General features: G+C 52.6%; 2 protein-coding genes across 4 annotated transcripts; one reads left to right on the forward strand and one right to left on the reverse strand.

Moving 5' to 3' along the window:
• Positions 1-383: 383 nt before the first annotated feature.
• On the reverse strand, positions 384-7,238 carry BSDC1 (BSD domain containing 1). 2 transcript variants are annotated; one of them, XM_032132095.1, is made up of 11 exons: positions 7,196-7,237; positions 6,466-6,526; positions 5,924-6,040; positions 5,147-5,317; positions 4,982-5,036; positions 4,538-4,653; positions 4,235-4,303; positions 4,006-4,087; positions 3,038-3,565; positions 2,425-2,528; positions 384-2,142 (listed from the first exon to the last, which is right to left on the reverse strand). In XM_032132095.1, the coding sequence occupies exons 1-11, from the start codon at positions 7,204-7,206 to the stop codon at positions 2,110-2,112; spliced, it is 1,347 nt and encodes a 448-aa protein (XP_031987986.1). In that variant the 5' UTR covers positions 7,207-7,237; the 3' UTR covers positions 384-2,109. The 2 variants fall into 2 exon arrangements, with proteins under 2 accessions (XP_031987986.1, XP_031987985.1); XM_032132094.1 differs by lacking the exon at positions 384-2,142 and having other exon boundaries at positions 2,344-2,528; positions 7,196-7,238.
• A 75-nt stretch (positions 7,239-7,313) lies between these two features.
• On the forward strand, positions 7,314-17,293 carry ZBTB8B (zinc finger and BTB domain containing 8B). 2 transcript variants are annotated; one of them, XM_032132090.1, is made up of 4 exons: positions 7,314-7,370; positions 7,924-8,832; positions 11,822-12,000; positions 13,680-17,293. In XM_032132090.1, the coding sequence occupies exons 2-4, from the start codon at positions 7,926-7,928 to the stop codon at positions 13,989-13,991; spliced, it is 1,398 nt and encodes a 465-aa protein (XP_031987981.1). In that variant the 5' UTR covers positions 7,314-7,370; positions 7,924-7,925; the 3' UTR covers positions 13,992-17,293. The 2 variants fall into 2 exon arrangements, with proteins under 2 accessions (XP_031987981.1, XP_031987980.1); XM_032132089.1 differs by lacking the exon at positions 7,314-7,370 and adding an exon at positions 7,408-7,494.
• The last annotated feature ends 1,201 nt before the right edge of the window (positions 17,294-18,494 follow it).

Here is an 18,494-nt window from a genome sequence, read left to right on the forward strand (position 1 = left end):
TCCCGCCCCCCTCATTCGTGTCCCGTTCCCTTGGCTGCAGAGAAGGAAAAGAGGTGGTGGAGCTCAGCATTCCCCCACGAGGAGCATCCTTTGGGAATGGTGCCAGGCTGTAAGGAACCCTTGGGACAAATTCCCTCCAGTGCCAGCAGCCCAGTGGTGTCGTGGAACCATGGAACTGCTGGAGGGGGTTTTCCGTCTATCCGGGCTCGTGGGTGATGTGCCAGGCAGAGACAAACCTGGATCACACTGGGTGGTTTTATGGGGTCACTCAAAGCCCTGAAAAGTGAGGATCCCCCTTTCCCTCTCCTGATGGAGATGGGAGGAAAGAAAAATTGCCTGTGTCATCCCCACGGCAGAGGAAATGAGGACACCCGGGACTGGCAGCGACTCTGAGAATTCCTTTAATTGCTGTTAACTGCAAGTCTGTAAAAGGTTTGGAGAAAGTCGTCGTTACAAAACTACCAGCTGTTAGAATTGTTCCTGGTTTGTCACCCCAGCTAGAAAAGGCTCAGGGAGATGCGGAATAGTTCAAGAACAGAGAATATTGCACAACCAACCCACCGGTTAATTCGACTAAAGAAGAAAAGAAAGTGACACAGATGCTGCACCCTTGAGCTCTGCTGTGGGATCAGCTGGGACTCACACCAGCCCCAGGTCCCCACTGGTGTCCCCTGTGTCCCCTGCCCACCACAATCTGAGGCAGGACAAGGTGAGGCTCTGCTGGACCCACCACACCCCAGGCAGGAGCAGAGCTGTCCCCGGTCCCCAGGGGTTTGGCAGGACAGGGATGCTCCTACCAGAAGTCACCCCAAAAGAGGAAAAACCAACCCCAAAACCCCAACTCTTCTCAGTGCATCTCATTTAGTGCTGTCCAAACCCAGCAGGAAACCCCCAGCCTCAGTGGAGCGGCCCTGGAAGGGGCAGGACCAAGGCAAAAAGAGTCACCCCACCACCCCAAAGGTCAGGGAGAGCAGCAAGGCCACTGTCCCCTTGGGATAACTGTGCAGTAGCAACATCTTGTGTCATGACAAGGAAACGGCCCCAAAAAGAGGCCGTGGGGCCGAACGAAGCGTCGCAGGCAGTCACGGGGGCTTAAGGGAAGGAACCCAAGTGAGCACAGCAAAGCTGGTGGTGGCTGCAGGGCCTGGCACAGGTGGGACAGGGGGCAGATGGGCACACACAGCCTCAGCCAACAGGGACCACCTGCATTTGGGGGCCTCTCTCTCCCCAGGCTGGGAGAGGGAACGGCCAAGCAGAGGTTGAAGTGGTCAGTGGGTCAGGCTGGGGCTTTGCAAGGGCTGAACTGGGCACCACAACGAGGGGTTCTGTTCCAGGGTGACCCAAACCTCTGCCAGCCCAGCAGGGCCTCAAGTAAGAGCAAGCCACAAGGATTTTGCTTGGAGAATTTAACTAGAAAGACACAAAACCCAGTGCAGGAAGGTGGTGCAGCTGCAAAGGGGGGAGCAGCAGGCCTTGGCTCTTCGAGGAACTGCTGGAAACGGGAGTTTCCATGAGAAAAAGCTTCCAAGACAAAAAGCCAGGCAGAAGCTCAGGGTTTGGCAAGGGGTTTGGCTCCTTCCAAGGTCAAAGCCACAAGCCAAATGCCTTTTTCTGCAGCACCTCCAGCCCCCCAAGCCCTCCCTGGGTGTTGCTTTCCGGGTGGGAACTGCGGAGCAGCGAGCGGAGCAGGCACAGCCACATCCAGGAGCCTCTCAGCTGGAGGTTACACGTGCACACACAAGCAAGGAAGGAGCCAGCTGGCAGCCTGGCAGCCCCCAGCACACCTGGCAGGGCTCTGAGTGCCCAGCTGGCCCCAGGGACCCTTCACTCTGCCTCTTCCTGACACGTCAGGGTCAGTTTTGGCTTTGCCAGTCTCTAGGACCTATGGAGAAGTCGGGCTCCCCCGGGTGCCAGTGACCTCCTGCTTCCTCCTCCTGGATCTGAAGGGGTCACTTGAGTTGCCCACAGGTTTTAGCAGGAATGGAACTCCTCCTCCAGCCTGGGACTGCAATCCCCAGCACAGTCACACACAAAGGAACAGCCGGTCCGTGATTGAATTCACATTCGATGGTGGAAATGAGCCTGTGACACACGCTGGAAGCAGCTGCTTTATTCCCAGTCTTCCCACTCTTCATCTTCCAGCTGTGAACAGGAGGAAGTTTTTTCCGAACTGTTTCTGAGCTGTTTGCAACAGTTTGTTTCTGTAACTCAACAGCTCCTCCTGCCCAGGACACCTGAGCCAGCACAAAGCCCGATGTATCCTCATGCTGACACACCTTCCCAATAGGGATTTGCCTGCTTTGTTCCCCATGGGAAACCTCAGCACACTCATCCCACCTCTGCTCATCCCCTCTCTGCTCATGCAGCATCACCCCCAGGGCTTGGTGATGCTTTTGGGGAGCAGTTTTGCCTCCCCTGACTCACCTCCCCAGACATTTCCACCTTGGAGAGTGCCAGCTGCACCTCCTCTTCGGTCATGTCCAGATCAAAGTCCTTTTCCCAGTCCTCGCTGATATCCGTGCTGGAGCCTGGAAACACAAACATCCCCCACTGAGCCACCAGAGCTGGTCCTAAAGCCCTGGAATCCCCAAGGCTCAGAGCTACCACAGCCTGCCTGAGGAGGGAAAGCCTCCACATTCCCAGGAACAGCTCTCTGACAGAGATGGATGGACTGAGCCTGCTTCCCCTCGGAGAAACAAGTGGGAGAGGTGGATGCTCAAATATTTTTCTCCTCTGGCCTGGGAGAACTGGGATGTGTCAGCTTCCAGTCACACAGAAAATGCAGAGGGTAAAGAATGACAGGAGGGACTTAGATATGGGGACTGTCATTGTCCCAGCAGGGACATTCCTAGGGGATGACAGGCAGAGAGAAGCAATCACCAACATTCCCTCCACAGAGCACAGCCTTTCTTGGCATCCAGGGACCAAAGGCCTGTTCTGCTCACCAGCAGACCTTTGATTTCCTTCTCTTTCCTCTCCCCATCCCCATAAACCCAGAGGCCCTTTCCCCAAGAGGGTTCCCAGCCCCCACACAAACCTTTCTTGCCGTTGTTGGAGGGGTGGATTTGCCCACTGTCCGAGTTGAGCTCGAAGACTCGCAGATCTGTGGGCCCTTCCTCTCTCTGAGTCTCTGTCCTGCCCTGCCCTTTGCTCTCCAGCTCCCTGAGCTCTGTTCCAGCCGCCGGCTCCAAGGATGCTGCTGATTCCTCGGCAGGTGCAGAAGGCTGAGCAGCTTCTGGGGGCTTTGGCTCTTCCAAGGTGGCCTCCACCAGCCTCTGGGAGAGGTCCCCGGTGCCCGTGGGTGGAGCTGCAGTCTGTAGCTGGGTGGCAGGCACAGAGGCAGGGTTTGCAATCTGAGTCACAAGGGACACGCTCTCGCTGCTCTCCGAGGGGCTCTGCTCCACTGGGACCAGCTCTGGGGGCAGCACAGCCCGGCTCTCCCCGGAGGGGCCCTTGGCAGCAGCGGGGTGGTTTCCCTCCGGGGCTGCCGGGGTGGGTTCTTTGTGTGCTGCTCCTGGAAATGTGATGTTTGCACAAGGCAGAGGGGACATCCCCAAGAACTCCTCTGTAGGGAGGCAGAAGAGAAGCGAGAGATGTTTCAGCAAGTGCAGCAGCAGTTGGGCTGGGAGCCGGATTTCACAGAATCAGGGGATGGCCTGAGCTGGGAGGGACCCATGGGGGTCGTGGAGTCCAACCCCTGGCCCTGCACAGACACCCCAACAATCCCCAACTCTGCACATCCCTAAGAGCATCATCCTGGAGCTCTGGCAGCTTTGGGGCCGTGACCATTCCCTGAGGAGCCCCAGCACCCTCTGGGGGAAGAGCATTTTCCTGATATCCAACCTAAACTACCCCGAGCCAGCTCCAGCCATTCCCTCAGATCCCATCACTGGTCACACAGAGCAGAGATCAGAGCTGCCCCTTCACTGCCCCTTGTGATTTGTGGGAGTGAGAGGGATGATGAGTTCTCCACAAAGCCTCCCAGAGCCCCAAAACCTGACCCACCTTCATCCTCCTCCCAGCCTGGCTCTTCTTGGTGCATGCTCTGCTCCGCTCGCTGCTTCAGAGCCTCCCTCCGGGCTTCGTCCTGCAGGGAATTCTACATCAGCAGCAGCTCACATCCCCAACCCCTTCCTTCCCCCAGGCATTTCGGCATCACTGACTCCAAGAAGGCAGCCCAGATCCCTGTTTTCCCGGGAAAAGCACCCCCAGGGAGCCCCCCAGCCTGACCTACCTGCTCCAGGCGATGCACTTTGTAGAAGTAGCGCTGCCAGAATTCCGAGTGGGAAACAGCCACAGGGACCTGGGAAAGGGATCAGGAAAGGGATCAGGAAAGGGATCAGGAAAGGGGTGAGCCCCTCAGGGGGAGAGCTGCAGCTGCTGCTGCTGTGCCCCTCTCTCCTCCCAAAGCTTGGAACCATTTCACCATAGCTCAGCATGCAACCACAGCTGTTTCCATTCCAACTGCAAGGGGCAAACAGCTCAGGGCTTCCCTGCAGCATTCCCTGAGTCAGGAATTGCCCAGGCAGGGCCTCACCATTTTGGTGTAGAGTGCCCGGATGGAAGGGCTGGTTGCCAGCAGCTCTGCAATCTCCCCTTTCTTCTCCTCCAGGCTGAACTGAGCGAGCCAGGCCTCGAGCAGCTCAGCAGGGCCTGTTTGGGACGAGCACAGGGATAACAATCCTTGGCACAAAAGGGCAGGAAGACTTGGGAAGTTTAATTGGAAAGGTGCTGGGGCAAAAGAGGAAGGAGACACAGGGCTCAGAGCTCCTCTGCCAGCCCAACGCCACGTGGCACCAGTTTAAACTGGGCCAGTAAATTCAGCCTAAGCTGGTCCTTGAGGTAAGAGCCAGATCTGCTCTCTATAGCTGGCCCCAGCTACAGCCAAACCAGCCCTGCTGGCCAAAGGCTTCAGGGAATTCCAGGTGACCCCCAGACCCCCCAGGGACAGCACCCTGGACCCCCCTGGACCCTCCCATACCATCGGGCTCGTTGCAGTAGGTGGCTGGGTCGGACTGGAGGCTGTAGAGACGAGCCTGGAGGAGACACACAGGGACAGCTGTGAGGGAAGGGACAGCAGCAGAGCCAGGGGACAGGGCTGAGGATGCCACATCCCAGAGCATCCCCCTGGGAACGGGACACTCACCTTGGCACTGTCGTAGGGCTCGGTGGTACCTGAGGGTGTTGCCATCAGTGTTATCACGTCACAGTCAATGGTCTTGTCCGGTGAGGGAGCAAAGGTGTCCGAGATGACCCCCAGGAAGTCAGACAGCCCCTTCCTCACCTTTTCCGTGGCACCTGAGGAACCTTCCGTCCTCTTCAAGGGAAGAGGCAGCACAGTGTCAGTAACACCCCAGAATTCCTGGGTGGGATCCTTAAGGAAGCGGGATCTCTCCCTTCAGGAGAGTGCTATGGAGGAGACTGGGCTGCATGGGGGTGGTGGGAGGCACCTGCCTCAGGAGGGGAACTGAGGCTTTGTGGGAAGGACACAGCCAGGTTTGGGGCTGGCTGCTTTGGGGTGGGACTGTCCCAGCAGCAGCTGTGCAGGGCTGAGGCTCACAGCTCGTGTGGGGAGCCCGTGTCACCCCACAGTGACACTGCCAGCATCCCAGCTGCTCAGTGTAAGGGGAGAGGGAACCACAAGGCCCCTCCTCTGCTCATCTGCAAGGGCATGGAGTGATAGGACAAGGGGGAACGGCCTTAAGCTGAAGGAAGGAGGGGTGAGATGAGATATTGGGAAGAAATTCTTCCTTGTGAGGGTGGTGGGATGGAATTCCCAGAGAAGCTGTGGCTGCCCCATCCCTGGAAATGTTCCAGGCTAGGATGGACGGGGCTTGGAGCAAGCTGGGATGGTGGAGAGTGTCCCTGCCCATGGCAGGGGGTGGCACTGGATGATCTTGAAGCTCTCCCAGCCCCTACTCACTGCCAGCTTGTCCTTGACCACGCTGGCCGTGGCGGCGATGGTGCAGGCTGTGTCGTGCTGCACCACCTGGGTGAACTCTGCCAGGTCCCGTTTCATGAATTCCAAAGCCTCTGTGGACTGCAAGGAGACAGCAGATGCATTGCCCAGGCTTTTGGTTCTCCAACAAAGCCAGGATCGCTCCCAGCACGTCACAAAAATTCAACCGTGAGGGCAGCCTGGGCAAAGCGTGAGACCAGAATAACCTGAATAACAACAGCACTTGCTATGCCCAAAACACATCCCAGGAGGGTTGAAAGCCAAGAATAGAAAAACACAGGTTGGGAAAAGCCTGGGTTTAGGTTTTGTGTCTAATTAACACAAGCAATGCTGCCAGAGGCAGGAAATGACACACCCCAAAGCCACGCTGGGAGCACAGCCCTCCGTGCTCAGGGTGATCTTCACGGGACAGAGCCCAACACTCAGCCAGAAGGTCCCCAGCAAACCCATCCCAATCCCAGCCTGGGCAAACTGGGGCCGCCCCACAAGGTCCCAGTGGTTCCCACCTTCTCCTTGACAGCCTGGTAGCTCTGCTGGAGCCAGCTCCGCCACCAGCCCCCGTCCTCCCTGCGCGGGACACGGCGGCGTCAGCACAGAGCCTGAGCCCAGAGCAGCATCCCAGAGCGAAGCCCAAACCCCAGATCCCAGATCCAGACCCTGATCCTGACCCCAGAGCAGCATCCCAGAGCGAAGCCCAAACCCCAGATCCCAGATCCAGACCCTGATCCTGACCCCAGAGCAGCATCTCAGAGCGAACCCCAAACCCCAGATCCCGACCCCAGACCAGGATCCCAGACCAAACCCCCAAACCCCAGATCCAGACCCAGACCGCAGATCCAGATCTCAGATTCTGATCCCAGACCTCAGAACCCCGATCCAAATCCCAGACCCCAGATCCCGATCCCACATCCCAACCCCAGATCCCGACCCCAGATCCCAACCCCAGATCCCGACCCCAGATCCCGATCCCACATCCCAACCCAACAACCCGACTCCACATCCCGACCCCAGATCCTGATCCCACATCCCAGCCCCACATCCCAACCCCACATCCCGATCCCAGATTCACACCCCGACACCCCAAAACCCCGCCCCGGCCCCGCCGCCCTGCCCATCCCGGTCCCTGTCCCTGTCCCTGTCCCTGTCCCTGTCCCTGTCCCGTTCCATCCCGTTCCCTGTCCCGTTCCCTGTCCCGTTCCCTCCCGGTCCCGCCGCCCCCGCCCGTGCCCCGCTCACCCCTCCGCCATCTTGGCGCGGTGACGTCACCAATATTTACCGACCCCTCACCCCGCGGGCCCCGCCCCGGAGCCGGGCCCTCCTGACGTCACTTCCTGCCCCGCCCCGGGGGCGCGCCCCGGCTACGGCGGCCGGGCGGGACCGGGAGCGGGGCCGGGAGCGGGGCCGGGCGGAGGTGAGCGATGGGCACCGGGCAGGGCCGCGTTCCGGGGCACCTCCAGACCGGGCAGGGCGGTGCTTGGAGCAGGGAGGGGTCCCAGTACGGAGCAGGATGGTTCTTGGCGCGGCGGGGCATCCCGGTACCGGCTAGAGTGCTCCTTGGCCTTCTAGGGCATGCTGGGGGACCGGGCGTACCGGGACCTTGGCGGGATGTGGAACTCGTGGTACCGGGCGGGACGGTCCTTGGAGGGGTGTGGGATCCCCGGTACTGGGCGGGACGGTCCTTGGAGGGGTGTGGGAGCCCCGGTACCGGGCGGGACGGTCCTTGGAGGGGTATGGGACTCCCGGTACCGGGCGGGACGGTCCTTGGAGGGGTATAGGATACCCGGTACCGGGCGGGACGGTCCTTGGAGGGGTGTGGGACCCGCAGGGCCGCGCAGGACGGTTCTTGCCGGGGTCTCCCCCCCTGTCCCGGGTCCCCGCGGTGTCCCCGCGGCGCTGGCAGGGGGTGGCAGCGGCGGTGTCCCCGCGGGTCCCGGTGCTGACGGCTCGCTCTGTTCCCGGCACAGCCATGGAGGTGCAGTCGTACTACACCAAACTGCTGGGGGAGCTGAACGAGCAGCGCAAGCGGGATTTTTTCTGCGACTGCAGCATCATCGTGGAGGGCAGGATCTTCAAAGCCCACAAGAACATCCTGTTCGCCAACAGCGGCTACTTCCGAGCGCTGCTCATCCACTACATCCAGGACAGCGGCCGCCACAGCACGGCCTCGCTGGACATCGTCACCTCCGAGGCTTTCTCCATCATCCTGGATTTCCTCTACTCCGGGAAGCTGGATCTGTGCGGGGAGAACGTGATCGAGGTGATGTCGGCCGCCAGCTACCTGCAGATGACCGACGTGGTCAACTTCTGCAAAACGTACATCAGGTCCTCCTTGGACATCTGCCGGAAGATCGAGAGGGAAGCGGCTTTCTACCAGGCTGACAGCGGGAGCTCAGCCAGGGAGGGCACCTCCCTCGGCCCCAAGAGCTCCGCCCCCGCGTCCTGCCTGCAGGAGAAGGAGAGGATTCCACAATGCCAGCGGGAGCCTCCCTGCGAGGACTGCAGCACCCTGGAGCTGGTGGTCAGGGACCCCCTGAGCAGTGACTGCCCCGATGACCCCTCGCTGCCCAAAGGGGTGGAACCCAAAGTGGAGTTCGACCCCGACGAGGTGGAGGTGGCGGTGGGCGAGCGGCTGCCGCAGTTCCCCGCGCCGCTGTCCCTGGAGCAGATGGAAGAGGGGCAGCCCGTGGAGCTGGCCTGCAATAATTACCACATGAAGCAGTTCCTGGAGGCTCTGCTGCGCAACAGCTCGGCTCAGAGGAAGGAGGACGTGGTGCATCACTTTGTCCGGGGATTTGAGGGTAGGGCTGAGGATGCAGGAGTCGCCGTGAGTTCCATGATGGACATTCACAGCGACTGGTATGGTGAGGACACAGGTGAGAGGACTCGGGGGGTGCAGCCTGTGGAGTTGAGGAGGGAACAGCTTTGTTGGGCCGCTTCTTTTGTGACTCTTGTTGAGGAATATATTGCTGAATATTTTGGCACAGTGAAATAAACTCTTGTTGTGCACTTGAAAAGCAGCTGTACTCGTTTGTTCGGTGCAGCCCGTGGGAGGTGAGTATTCCTGACAGCTCTGCAGCTCCCAAATCACCCCCCAGACTCCAGTGGGGGCGATTCTGCTTTAATAAACTCACTGGGACCTCGTTGAAAGGCAGGTGCGTTTTTAAAAATCATTAAGAGCAATCCAGCAGCAGCTGAGCTGCCACAAGAGGGATCTGCTGCACGACCTGCTGCAGCAGGAGCTCATCCCACTGGAGCTCCTGCCAGTGCTGCTCTGCTCCTGCTTGGAATTTCAGAGGGCAGGAATCAGTTTTATCCAACACTGAGGGATCCCTACAAGTCCTTTAGGAGCACTGAAAGCTTTAAACTCTGTGGTATAGCATAAAGATGAGGCTTTTGTCACTTCTGAGCTGCTGGTCACTGAGGTTCTGCTGCTGCCCCGAGCCCAGCACCAGCTGGAATATCTCAGGAATATTTCCTGGCAGCAGTGTCAGGCACCTGGAGAAGAAGAAAATCAGGCCCATGTGCATTTCTCCTGATGTGGACAATAAAGATTTGGGCATTTTATCTGGTTTTTGATAAGTGCCTTGTCCAAACAGCCTTGCGAAGACAGGAGGTGGCTCTGACAAACTGCAAGTGCCACAGGTGCCGAGGATGTGACAAATGCCACAGCGCTGTGGGCAGCACACAAGTTTATTTTCACATCAGCTCAAGCTGCCTGTGCAATCTCAAAGCCAATAAAACTGACAAATCCTCTCTGCTTTCCAATCAGGCACTGATAAAATCACAAATCCAGGTTCAGTGCCACCAGCAGCTCTCAGAGCAGGGCTGGCACCACTCAGGCTGCTGCTTTTCCACGTGTGGCAGGGTGAGAACATCCAACACACAAACTTGGCTTCTCTTCTTCCCTCTCTCAACATCTCCAGGCTGTTAATGAGTCATGAAAAGGGAAATGCTTCCAGAGTTTGACAGGGAACATCGGGTGTCCTGACAGTGCAGCAGCAATCAGTGGGAGATGGGTTTTGAGTAGGAGTGAGGGAAAAGAAACCAAACCTTCCATTCCTTCTGTTTCTGTGCTAAACCAGGACATTGTAGCAGCGAGGAGAGTGGGAGCTTCTCAGCTTTCAGTGGTGCTGCTGCCTCAGCTTCCTCACAAGGCACCAGAAATGAGAAATGCAAAGTCCTGGTACCAGAATGGTGCACTCAGGTCAACAGAAGAGATAAACACCACTTCCTTTCACGTGTCCACCTCTGTTCCATCACCCTGGTCCCCTTCACAGCAGATGGAAGGGAAACAGGCACCTGCAGAGCACTGGAAGCAAGGCAGGACTAAGAACTGGGTTGGTTGGGGTTTTAATGAAGCTCTAAACGCCCAGCAGGGATTTGCAATCCTTTGGGAAGCTCCAGAATGGGGTGAGATGACTCTGGCTCACACCATTAACACCAGACACACCTTTTTTGATAGTGGGTTGGATAAACCTTAATACAAAGGATGCTCTGCAACCTCACCTGCTTGACACACAAAACATTTCCCTGAATCAGTGCCTGGAACAGGGAAAATTAATCCTTTGGCATCACATCTCCACCTTTCTGCTGGAAGGGAAGCTGGGCTGGTGCTGAAAAACTTGGCGGTGCCCATGTTTATGTAAAATGGGATCTTCAAGTTTAATTTTCTTCTTGCACCTGACTCCATAAATTGTGTAATACTTGTGGTTTGGTTTTAGGAACAGCAAAACATTGTCAGGAAATATATTGGGAGTCCTTCATCGTGCTATTCCCAGCAGGAGGGCAGTAGAAACAAAGAGTCATATTTTCAGATCTAAATATAAAAGCACTTGGACAAAATGTGCTATTCCTGCCTGCAGTTTGTGCTCAAGGTTTTCGTTGCTGATGCTGTTTAATGTTAATGGTTTAATAATTAACAAAAAAAAAGGAAGTGGCTGAGATGGAGCAGAGACCCCATCGCACCAAAAGCAGATTTTTGGTACTTCATTAAATATTCTTAAAATAAAATGAGCAACAGGGCGTCTGCAGCTGCATGAATTCTGCAATGGCACCAGCTGAGGAAAGCCCAGGTAAGCCAAGCCCAGGGAGAGGGCCCAGTGCAGCTCTCTGGCCTCAGCTTTGCAGCGAGCAGGACGAGGAGCCAACCCGAGGTGCCTGAGTGTCCTTGGGGTGACTTTAGGATGTGGATCCCATATCGCTGCCCATGCCCAGAAATTAATTCCTGTGCTTTTCTATGCCTCTAAACTGAGCCTGAGAGGGGGAAGGAAAAAACTGAGCAAAACTTTTTCAAAGCAGTTTGCAGCTTGTTCAAGGTCACACACAGAGATAGAAGTTTTTTTTTCCCCAGCTGCAGCAGGGGAGGGAGGAAGCACCCAGTTTGCTGCTTTCCAGTCAGCTTCTGGCCAGTTGTTTCAGTTTCTTGTTCTCCAGAGAGAGACTGAGAGTTGAGCTTTGTTTTTCCTTCCCTGGAATTCCGGGAATTTTCTCCCTTTTCTACTGGACTGCCAGATTTTCTCCCTTTTCTACTGGATTGCTTCAACCTCAGAGCAAATCAGGAGGACTTTCCACCGGGCACAGAGGGCCAAGCCTCAGCTCCAAGGAGACCAAAGGGAGAACTCTAACACTTCCCCAGGTTTTTCCTCCACAGAGAACGATTTTATTATTTAGCCTTATTATCCTTTCCCGTGTGTTTGCTAAATAAATAGCTTTATCTCCTTCACTTCCCTTCGAGGAAAATTTCTTTTTCCCCCAGCCTGGTGGAGGGAGGGATGGTTGTGCCTTCTCTCAGAGGACCTATTTCAAAATTCAGCCAAACCGCCACACTGAGCTAACCCCGCGCTGTGTGTTCTTCTCCCCAAGGTGACGTGCTGGTGGTGCCCATCAAGCTGCACAAGTGCCCCTTCTGCCCCTACACGGCCAAGCAGAAGGGGATCCTCAAGCGCCACATCCGCTCCCACACCGGGGAGAGGCCCTATCCCTGCGAGACCTGCGGGAAGCGCTTCACCCGCCAGGAGCACCTGCGGAGCCACGCGCTCAGCGTGAGTCTGGGTGGTTGTGGCCACCAGGGAGTTGATTCCGAGGGTTTTCTTGGTGTTTTCCAGGTGGATTTCCCGAAGGAAATTGCCTGTAGGAAGCCGGAGTGCTGAGAATGTTTCTCTGTTTTGAAGGGGTTTTGCCGCCCTGAGCAACGCTGGTTTTACCTCCAACCTTGGAAAAAATTACCAAGGATCAGACAACAACTAGGAAATGCAGTGGTGGGAATTAGGTGATAGACTGGAAATGCAGTGGTGAGAATTAGGTGATAGACTGGAAATGCAGTGGTGGGAATTAGGTGATAGACTGGGAAATACAGTGGTGGGAATTAGGTGATAGACTGGAAATACAGTGGTGGGAATTAGGTGATAAACTGGGAAATACAGTGGTGGGAATTAGGTGATAGACTGGAAATGCAGTGGTGAGAATTAGGTGATAGACTGGAAATACAGTGGTGGGAATTAGGTGATAAACTAGGAAATACAGTGGTGGGAATTAGGTGATAAACTAGGAAATACAGTGGTGGGAATTAGGTGATAGACTGGAAATACAGTGGTGGGAATTAGGTGATAGACTGGAAATACAGTGGTGGGAATTAGGTGATAGACTAGGAAATGCAGTGGTGGGAATTAGGTGATAGACTGGAAATACAGTGGTGGGAATTAGGTGATAGACTATGATGTAAGATTGTCACAGGGTGAAAAATTTAGAGGTTTTGGGCTTCTCTTTGTAGTAAATAGATGAGAGTAAAAAATATCAAAATGGAGGATTGCTGTTGTTCTCTAAACCTTCTTCTCCTTCTTCTACTACTCCATGTTCTGCAGTAAAAGTGGTTTGGGATGATTGGATAGAAAATTCCGCAGTTCCTGCCCGTGTTACTGAATAATTGGTAGGAAAGTGAAACTAATGGACGTTTTTAGTAACTATTGGTTAAAATATCTTTTAAAAGCTGTGTAAATCTTGATAGAGAGCCTTCACTCCTGCTTTCTGTGCTCTATGCTGTACCTGGGTCACGCTGGTGGCTCTGTTCCTCTGATAAGACTTCATAAACAACTATCTGGAAGCACTGAAACTCCAGGAAAAGTCTCAGTTTATCTTTGAAACTCCTTGCAAGGACTTTCAGTAAATTCTCTCCCATCAGGAGGGACTAGATTTATGGCATGGTAAAGTGTCAGTTGCCAAAGCGAGAGAAACTTTTCAGTTAATAATAATAATAATGATAATGATAATGATGATGATAATAATAATAATAATAATAATTAGTATTTGGTTCGTTGTTTTGCCCCATTGGATATTTGGTATTTCTCCTGAAGCACACAGTAAGGATTTAGGCATTTTGTTTTCCCAGTCTGTTCGATCTGGGAAGGAATTCTGCCTTGTGAGGGTGGTGAGGTTGTCAATTCCCTATTCCTGGAAGGATCCCAGGCCAGGCTGGACAGGGCTTGGAGCAACCTGGGATTGGGGAAGGTTGAGCAGGGATGGGCTGGATGAGCTTTGATGTCCCTTCCAACCCAACCCATTCCACGATTTTTGTCCTTTAAGGCCAGAATCACGATGGAATCCCCTTCAGCTGAAGCATGGCTGTTCTCCTCTTCTGGGAATCTCTCCCAACCCAGCAGGTTGCTGGTTTTCCCCCCCAGTTTTGCTGGTTTTCCCCCCCCCAATTTTGCTGTTTTCCCTGCAGGTCCATCGCTCCAACAAGCCCATCATCTGCAAGGGCTGCAGGAGAACCTTCACCAACAGCCTGTCCCAGGGGCTGCGGCGCTTCGGGCTCTGCGACAGCTGCACCTGTGTCACCACCACCCACGAGGACTCCATGCCCATCAACCTCAGCCTCATGGAAACAGCCTCAGAAGGCCAGGAAAAAGGGGATGCTGACAACGATTGGCCCATCTACGTGGAGTCTGGTGAGGAAAATGAGGCAGCTGATGATGATGATGGCGATGACAAGCAGGAAATCCACCGGAGTTTGTCAGACAGAGAAACTCTGATGTAGCAGTGAGAGGAGAGGGGGAGCACTGAGAGGTTCCCCAGCAGTGTCTGGGACAGAGAACTGCACATCTGCAGTTTGGTTTTTATTGTTCTGGTTTTTAATTCAACAGCGGGGAGAATTGGAATTTTTAAGGTTTTTTAAGTTTTCAGTGTTGTGCACCAGAAATCTGTGAGGAATCTTCTGCCTGGGGCTCACAGAGGTTGGACTCGAGCAGTTTCTCTGCCCCCTGGTTTTGGTTTTGCAGGTGGAACACCTCGGGGTTGTTTTAGGGACAGGTTTCTTCATATAATGAGTTGTGGTCCTTAATCCCTGATCTGAAAGGGGCACCACCTTTCCTCTGAAGATGATACAAAATGTGGTTTACATCTCTTACCTTGGGACTTTTCCGAGCTAATCTGTGATCCTTCTGCTTTAGGACAGTGTTACCTAAATTATGAACCTTAAGTGTTTGCTGAGACTGGGTTTGACCTGGAAACCAGGGCAGAAAAACCAGGATAACAAAAACAAAACAAGAATATGCTGCTGCTGAAAGGATAAGCAGGAAGAATAAACACATCTCACATGTCCTTAATTGCAGGAATTTAGAGATCAAGCTTCTCTTTCTGAATTTTTACTGCATCTTCCTCTCCTAAGAGCTCAGGCTGCAGATCTTCAGCCCTGTCTTTAATGTCACTCAGATATCAGTAGGCTTGGCTTAAATATCAAGCACAAATAATGGTGTCTTAGTGGCCTGGACTAAGAGAAAAGCTCAAATTCTTTTCAGCTTTTTACAGTAGGAGTTAAAAGCTGTCAGGCAGGTTCCTTGGGAATTCTGACTCTGGCAGATTGAATAACCAGATCCACACCTGGTGTAGCTGAGGAGCAGTGAAATATCTGAGCAATGCTGTCAAAGAGCTCTGAATGCCCTTTTGGAATCCTTTTCTTTCTCTTTTACTGTAATTTCTTTTAGAATTCGGGGATCCTCTCATGGTTTATGTTTTGCGATTTTATCCAGAATTTATTTATTTTTTCTAAAATACTCCACTGTGAGCCTCCTGTTTCTTTGCTGGGGCAGCTAAAGGTTTTCAAAGGAGGTGAGATTTTGTCACCTTTCCAGCAGCAAGTTGATAAGAGCTATCAAAACTCAGGCTGGGAAGCTTTAGGAGAAAACCCACCACCAAGAGAAAGCTTGTTTGCTTAGGGGTGACCTCCTGTTCCCTGACAAAGGGACAAAACTGAAATATACTGTGAAATCAGACTGTTAATGCTTCTTCCCTCTGCTGTTCCCAAGTGTTTCACGAAAAGGCAGATTTGATGAGCCTTTTTGCCTGGAGCAAGTGCTGGATCAGAATTCTGTAGACAGATTTGGCTGACAAACAGGGAGCAGTTCCTCCCACTTGAGGCGGTGTTTCTTGAGGGTTTTGGTGTAAAGATTTTACACTTGGCAAACCTAAAAAACCCAAGAGCTCTCTGATTTAACCAGGGTTTTTTTTTCTGCATACCTCGTGCTTTTGTTTCATATGCTGGAAAAGAGCAACTCAGCTTCTCCCTCTCCTTCATCCAGCAGTGAAACAGTCCCACTGTGATGTCAGATTTCTTTGCCAGAGCTGATTCTGCTCTCACAAGTGCAGCCAAGGGTTCATTGCCACACCAGGTAGGATGAGGAAAGAAGAAACAAGGTTCTTCTTAAAGAATTCACTTTACTGCTGGCTGCTGAAGAGAGCAAAAGGTAAAGAGACTTCTTTTGAAGTGGTCTGGTCCAAGTTCGTGATGAATGTCACCATGGAATGTGCTGGTTTTATTTTCTATCCCTTCGTTTGGGTGAGTTTCAGTCATCCCTGTTCCAGGTCGCCTGTAAATCTGAGTTTGTAGTAGCTGAGACAAGACCTTTACAGAATTCCCTGCTCTACAGCTCCTGTTTTAGTCCATCTGAGTTAAGGGACATTGGAGGGACAACTCAGGTGGGTGCCACATTTGGAACTGAGCTCCTCTGAAAATCCTGCTCTGGTTTTGGCTCCTCGGTGCTCTTGAAAACCTGAGCTAAATGTGGGGCTTGTAAATTTTGCTGGAACATTTGGAAATGCCTCTTCCAGCCTCCCAGGGCTTGTCTTTTGGACTGCTGGATTTTTGGTGAGTCCATCCAACACCAAAGGGTGATAAAGGAGATGAAGGAGGGACTTTCTGCCTTGAGAGCACCTGGGAATGAGCCACAGATCACCCGTGTTTGTTGGGAGACTTGCTTGCTGATGGAAGCGGGGCAGGAATGTAAATAGGGATCCAAAATGATATTTAATGACCAGGCCTCCCCAGTTCTGGTCAAGGAAGATTCCACCTCATTGTAAATATTGGTAGAAGCCACTAGACCTGGAATATCAGCTGAGCCTGGTCCTGGCTCGTGCTCCACAAGGTTGGGAAGCTCCTGGCATGGCCGAGCTCTGCTGACTCTGAGCCTGTGGAGACACTGGGAGCAGGGAAACCCTCGGGAAGTCTGGGTGGTGCAAGAGCTGCAGGAATGGCTGCAGAGACCTTTTCCTTCACCCTGCTCTCTTTGGTCTTAGAGATTGTTTCTTGTGTGTCTTGTGCCTAGAGAATGGAGCTGTCAGGGGTGTGGGGTGGGCGGGGGGCAGCTTTTCCCCAGGGAAAGGCACCACCAAACTCGGGGTTTCCTGTTGAATTGTCATTTTTTTGTGCTGCTTTGTTTTCCGTGGAGTCCTTTCAGCCTTTGGATGTAGAAGAGGGTGTAGTTCATGTAAATCCCTTTGCTTGTGCTTCCCACTTCGTTTTCTGGATGTTTTTTCCTCTGAAATCTTCCATTTGTAGACCCAGCCTCTACAAGCTTTGAGAAAATGATGTTGGCTGTTTAAAAAGCTTCCTCTGGTGCTTGCTGGAGAATCAAAAAATGTCGTTTTTAGGGGAGTTATTTCTAACAGAATCTTGTTCTCAAAGGTTTTTAAAAGCCGTGCAGGTGACATATCTTGAAGTCTTAGCTCGTCGTACTTGACTTTGTTTAGGAATACACATTTTAATGTATTTTTGCACAGAAATGCACTGTATTTCACTGAAGGAATACATGCTGCACTGGTATTTGTAGTGCATTTCACCTCTTGGTGCAAAGCCCTTGTAAATCTTCCAACTGTGCTCGTTTAATTTCCGGCTGTTTTGTAAGACAGTTTCATAACCGAAGTCCTTTAGTCCAGTAACGATGACAAATTCTTATAAACTGAACCTTATTTGTAGAAGTGACTGAAATATATTTGTGGATCTTGGAGCATTCTGGAGTTTTTTGATTGTCTAGAAAATAAAACTCTCTGAGAGGGTTGCTTGGATTTTTTTTTACCGTTCAAATGTTGACTGAGTAAACCTGAGAGTGCCTAGTTTCAATTTCTTGCATTAAAATTAAATAATTAATATTCCCATTTCATTAATCCAACTGAAAAATGAATAGATCTATTTCTGGGGACAGTTAGTTTGCAAGAAAAATCAGAAAGAACTAAAAGGGTCCTATTCACTTCAACCCCAGCCAAGGGAAATTTTTAGAAAATCTTTTATTTTATTAACACTGATTTGGTTTTCTTAACAGTCTTTGTAGTTTTATGTTAACTTTTTAAACTCCTTTTAAAACTTTTCGTTTCTGGGAGGCAAACCCCGATCCCAGCTAGGAGGAAATGCACATGGGGACGGGGAGAACAGCATCCCAAATATTCTTTCCAGATAATTTTGAATTATATCGACTATTTCACAAACGATCTCGCGGCAAATACACAATTTTTCCTTTTTTTTTTTTTTTTTTTCCCCATGAAAGATGTGAGGCGCTGAAGAACTCAAGAGGGGGTGAGGGTGGTTGTCTCCACCCTTGGTGAAAAGCATTTTTTGTGAGGCGAGGAGGGAGGGAAGCAGGAGAGCGGGGCAGCCAAGGGCCATCAGAGGGTGTCAAAGAACTCCCTAATGATTTGGGGAGGAGAATCGTTTGGATGCAGCCCTAAATCACCAACGCGAGCTGTATGCAAATACGGGACATTTGGGTGTTCCGAGTGACGATAAAGAATTTAACGAGGGGTTTTAATTGTCCTGCTGGAACAGGATGAGGGGTTTGGGCTCCCGCGTAGATGAAGTTCCTGACAAATCCTGCTGAGATGCGCGAGCAGCTCCTGGAAACGCTGCCACCAAATTTCCTTCTTTTCCTAAATTGTACCTTGCTGCCAGAGGGAAGATTCCTCCCTGGGCTTTAGGACAGGGCATTGGGATTTCCCGTTCATTTTGAAGCAGGAAGCGATGTCCCGGGGACCCCGAGGCTGCGGGGATTTGTACCTGGAGGTTGGGATTTGTGCTTGAAGAGAAGGTGCAGCTCCGACCCGATTCAACTGCCCTGGTTTGGTCCTTGGGAAAGCTGAGGACACGAACGATGATGCAAATGAAGTCAACCCAAATCCGGGCTGGCAGTGATCACATGCAAATTGTAGTCTCAATCTTAATTAATTCCTAGGCTTTGAACTCTTCCTTAAGTTGTTCTGGCACAGGTTCTTGAGT

Source organism: Corvus moneduloides, chromosome 23 (genome assembly GCF_009650955.1).
Source record: "Corvus moneduloides isolate bCorMon1 chromosome 23, bCorMon1.pri, whole genome shotgun sequence".
NCBI classification, from domain to species: Eukaryota; Metazoa; Chordata; class Aves; order Passeriformes; family Corvidae; genus Corvus; species Corvus moneduloides.

Excerpts from the sequence above, each read along its gene's own strand:
- BSDC1 (XM_032132094.1), bottom strand. Across the intron at positions 5,037-5,146 it reads AGCCCTACGACAGTGCCAAG|GCTCGTCTCTACAGCCTCCA; the intron begins GTGAGTGTCCCG and ends TGTCTCCTCCAG. Across the intron at positions 4,654-4,981 it reads CTACTGCAACGAGCCCGATG|GCCCTGCTGAGCTGCTCGAG; the intron begins GTATGGGAGGGT and ends CGTCCCAAACAG.
- ZBTB8B (XM_032132089.1), top strand. The coding sequence starts at position 7,467 with ATGGTTCTTGGCGCGGCGGGGCATCCCG. Across the intron at positions 7,495-7,923 it reads TGGCGCGGCGGGGCATCCCG|CCATGGAGGTGCAGTCGTAC; the intron begins GTACCGGCTAGA and ends TTCCCGGCACAG. Across the intron at positions 8,833-11,821 it reads CTGGTATGGTGAGGACACAG|GTGACGTGCTGGTGGTGCCC; the intron begins GTGAGAGGACTC and ends CTTCTCCCCAAG.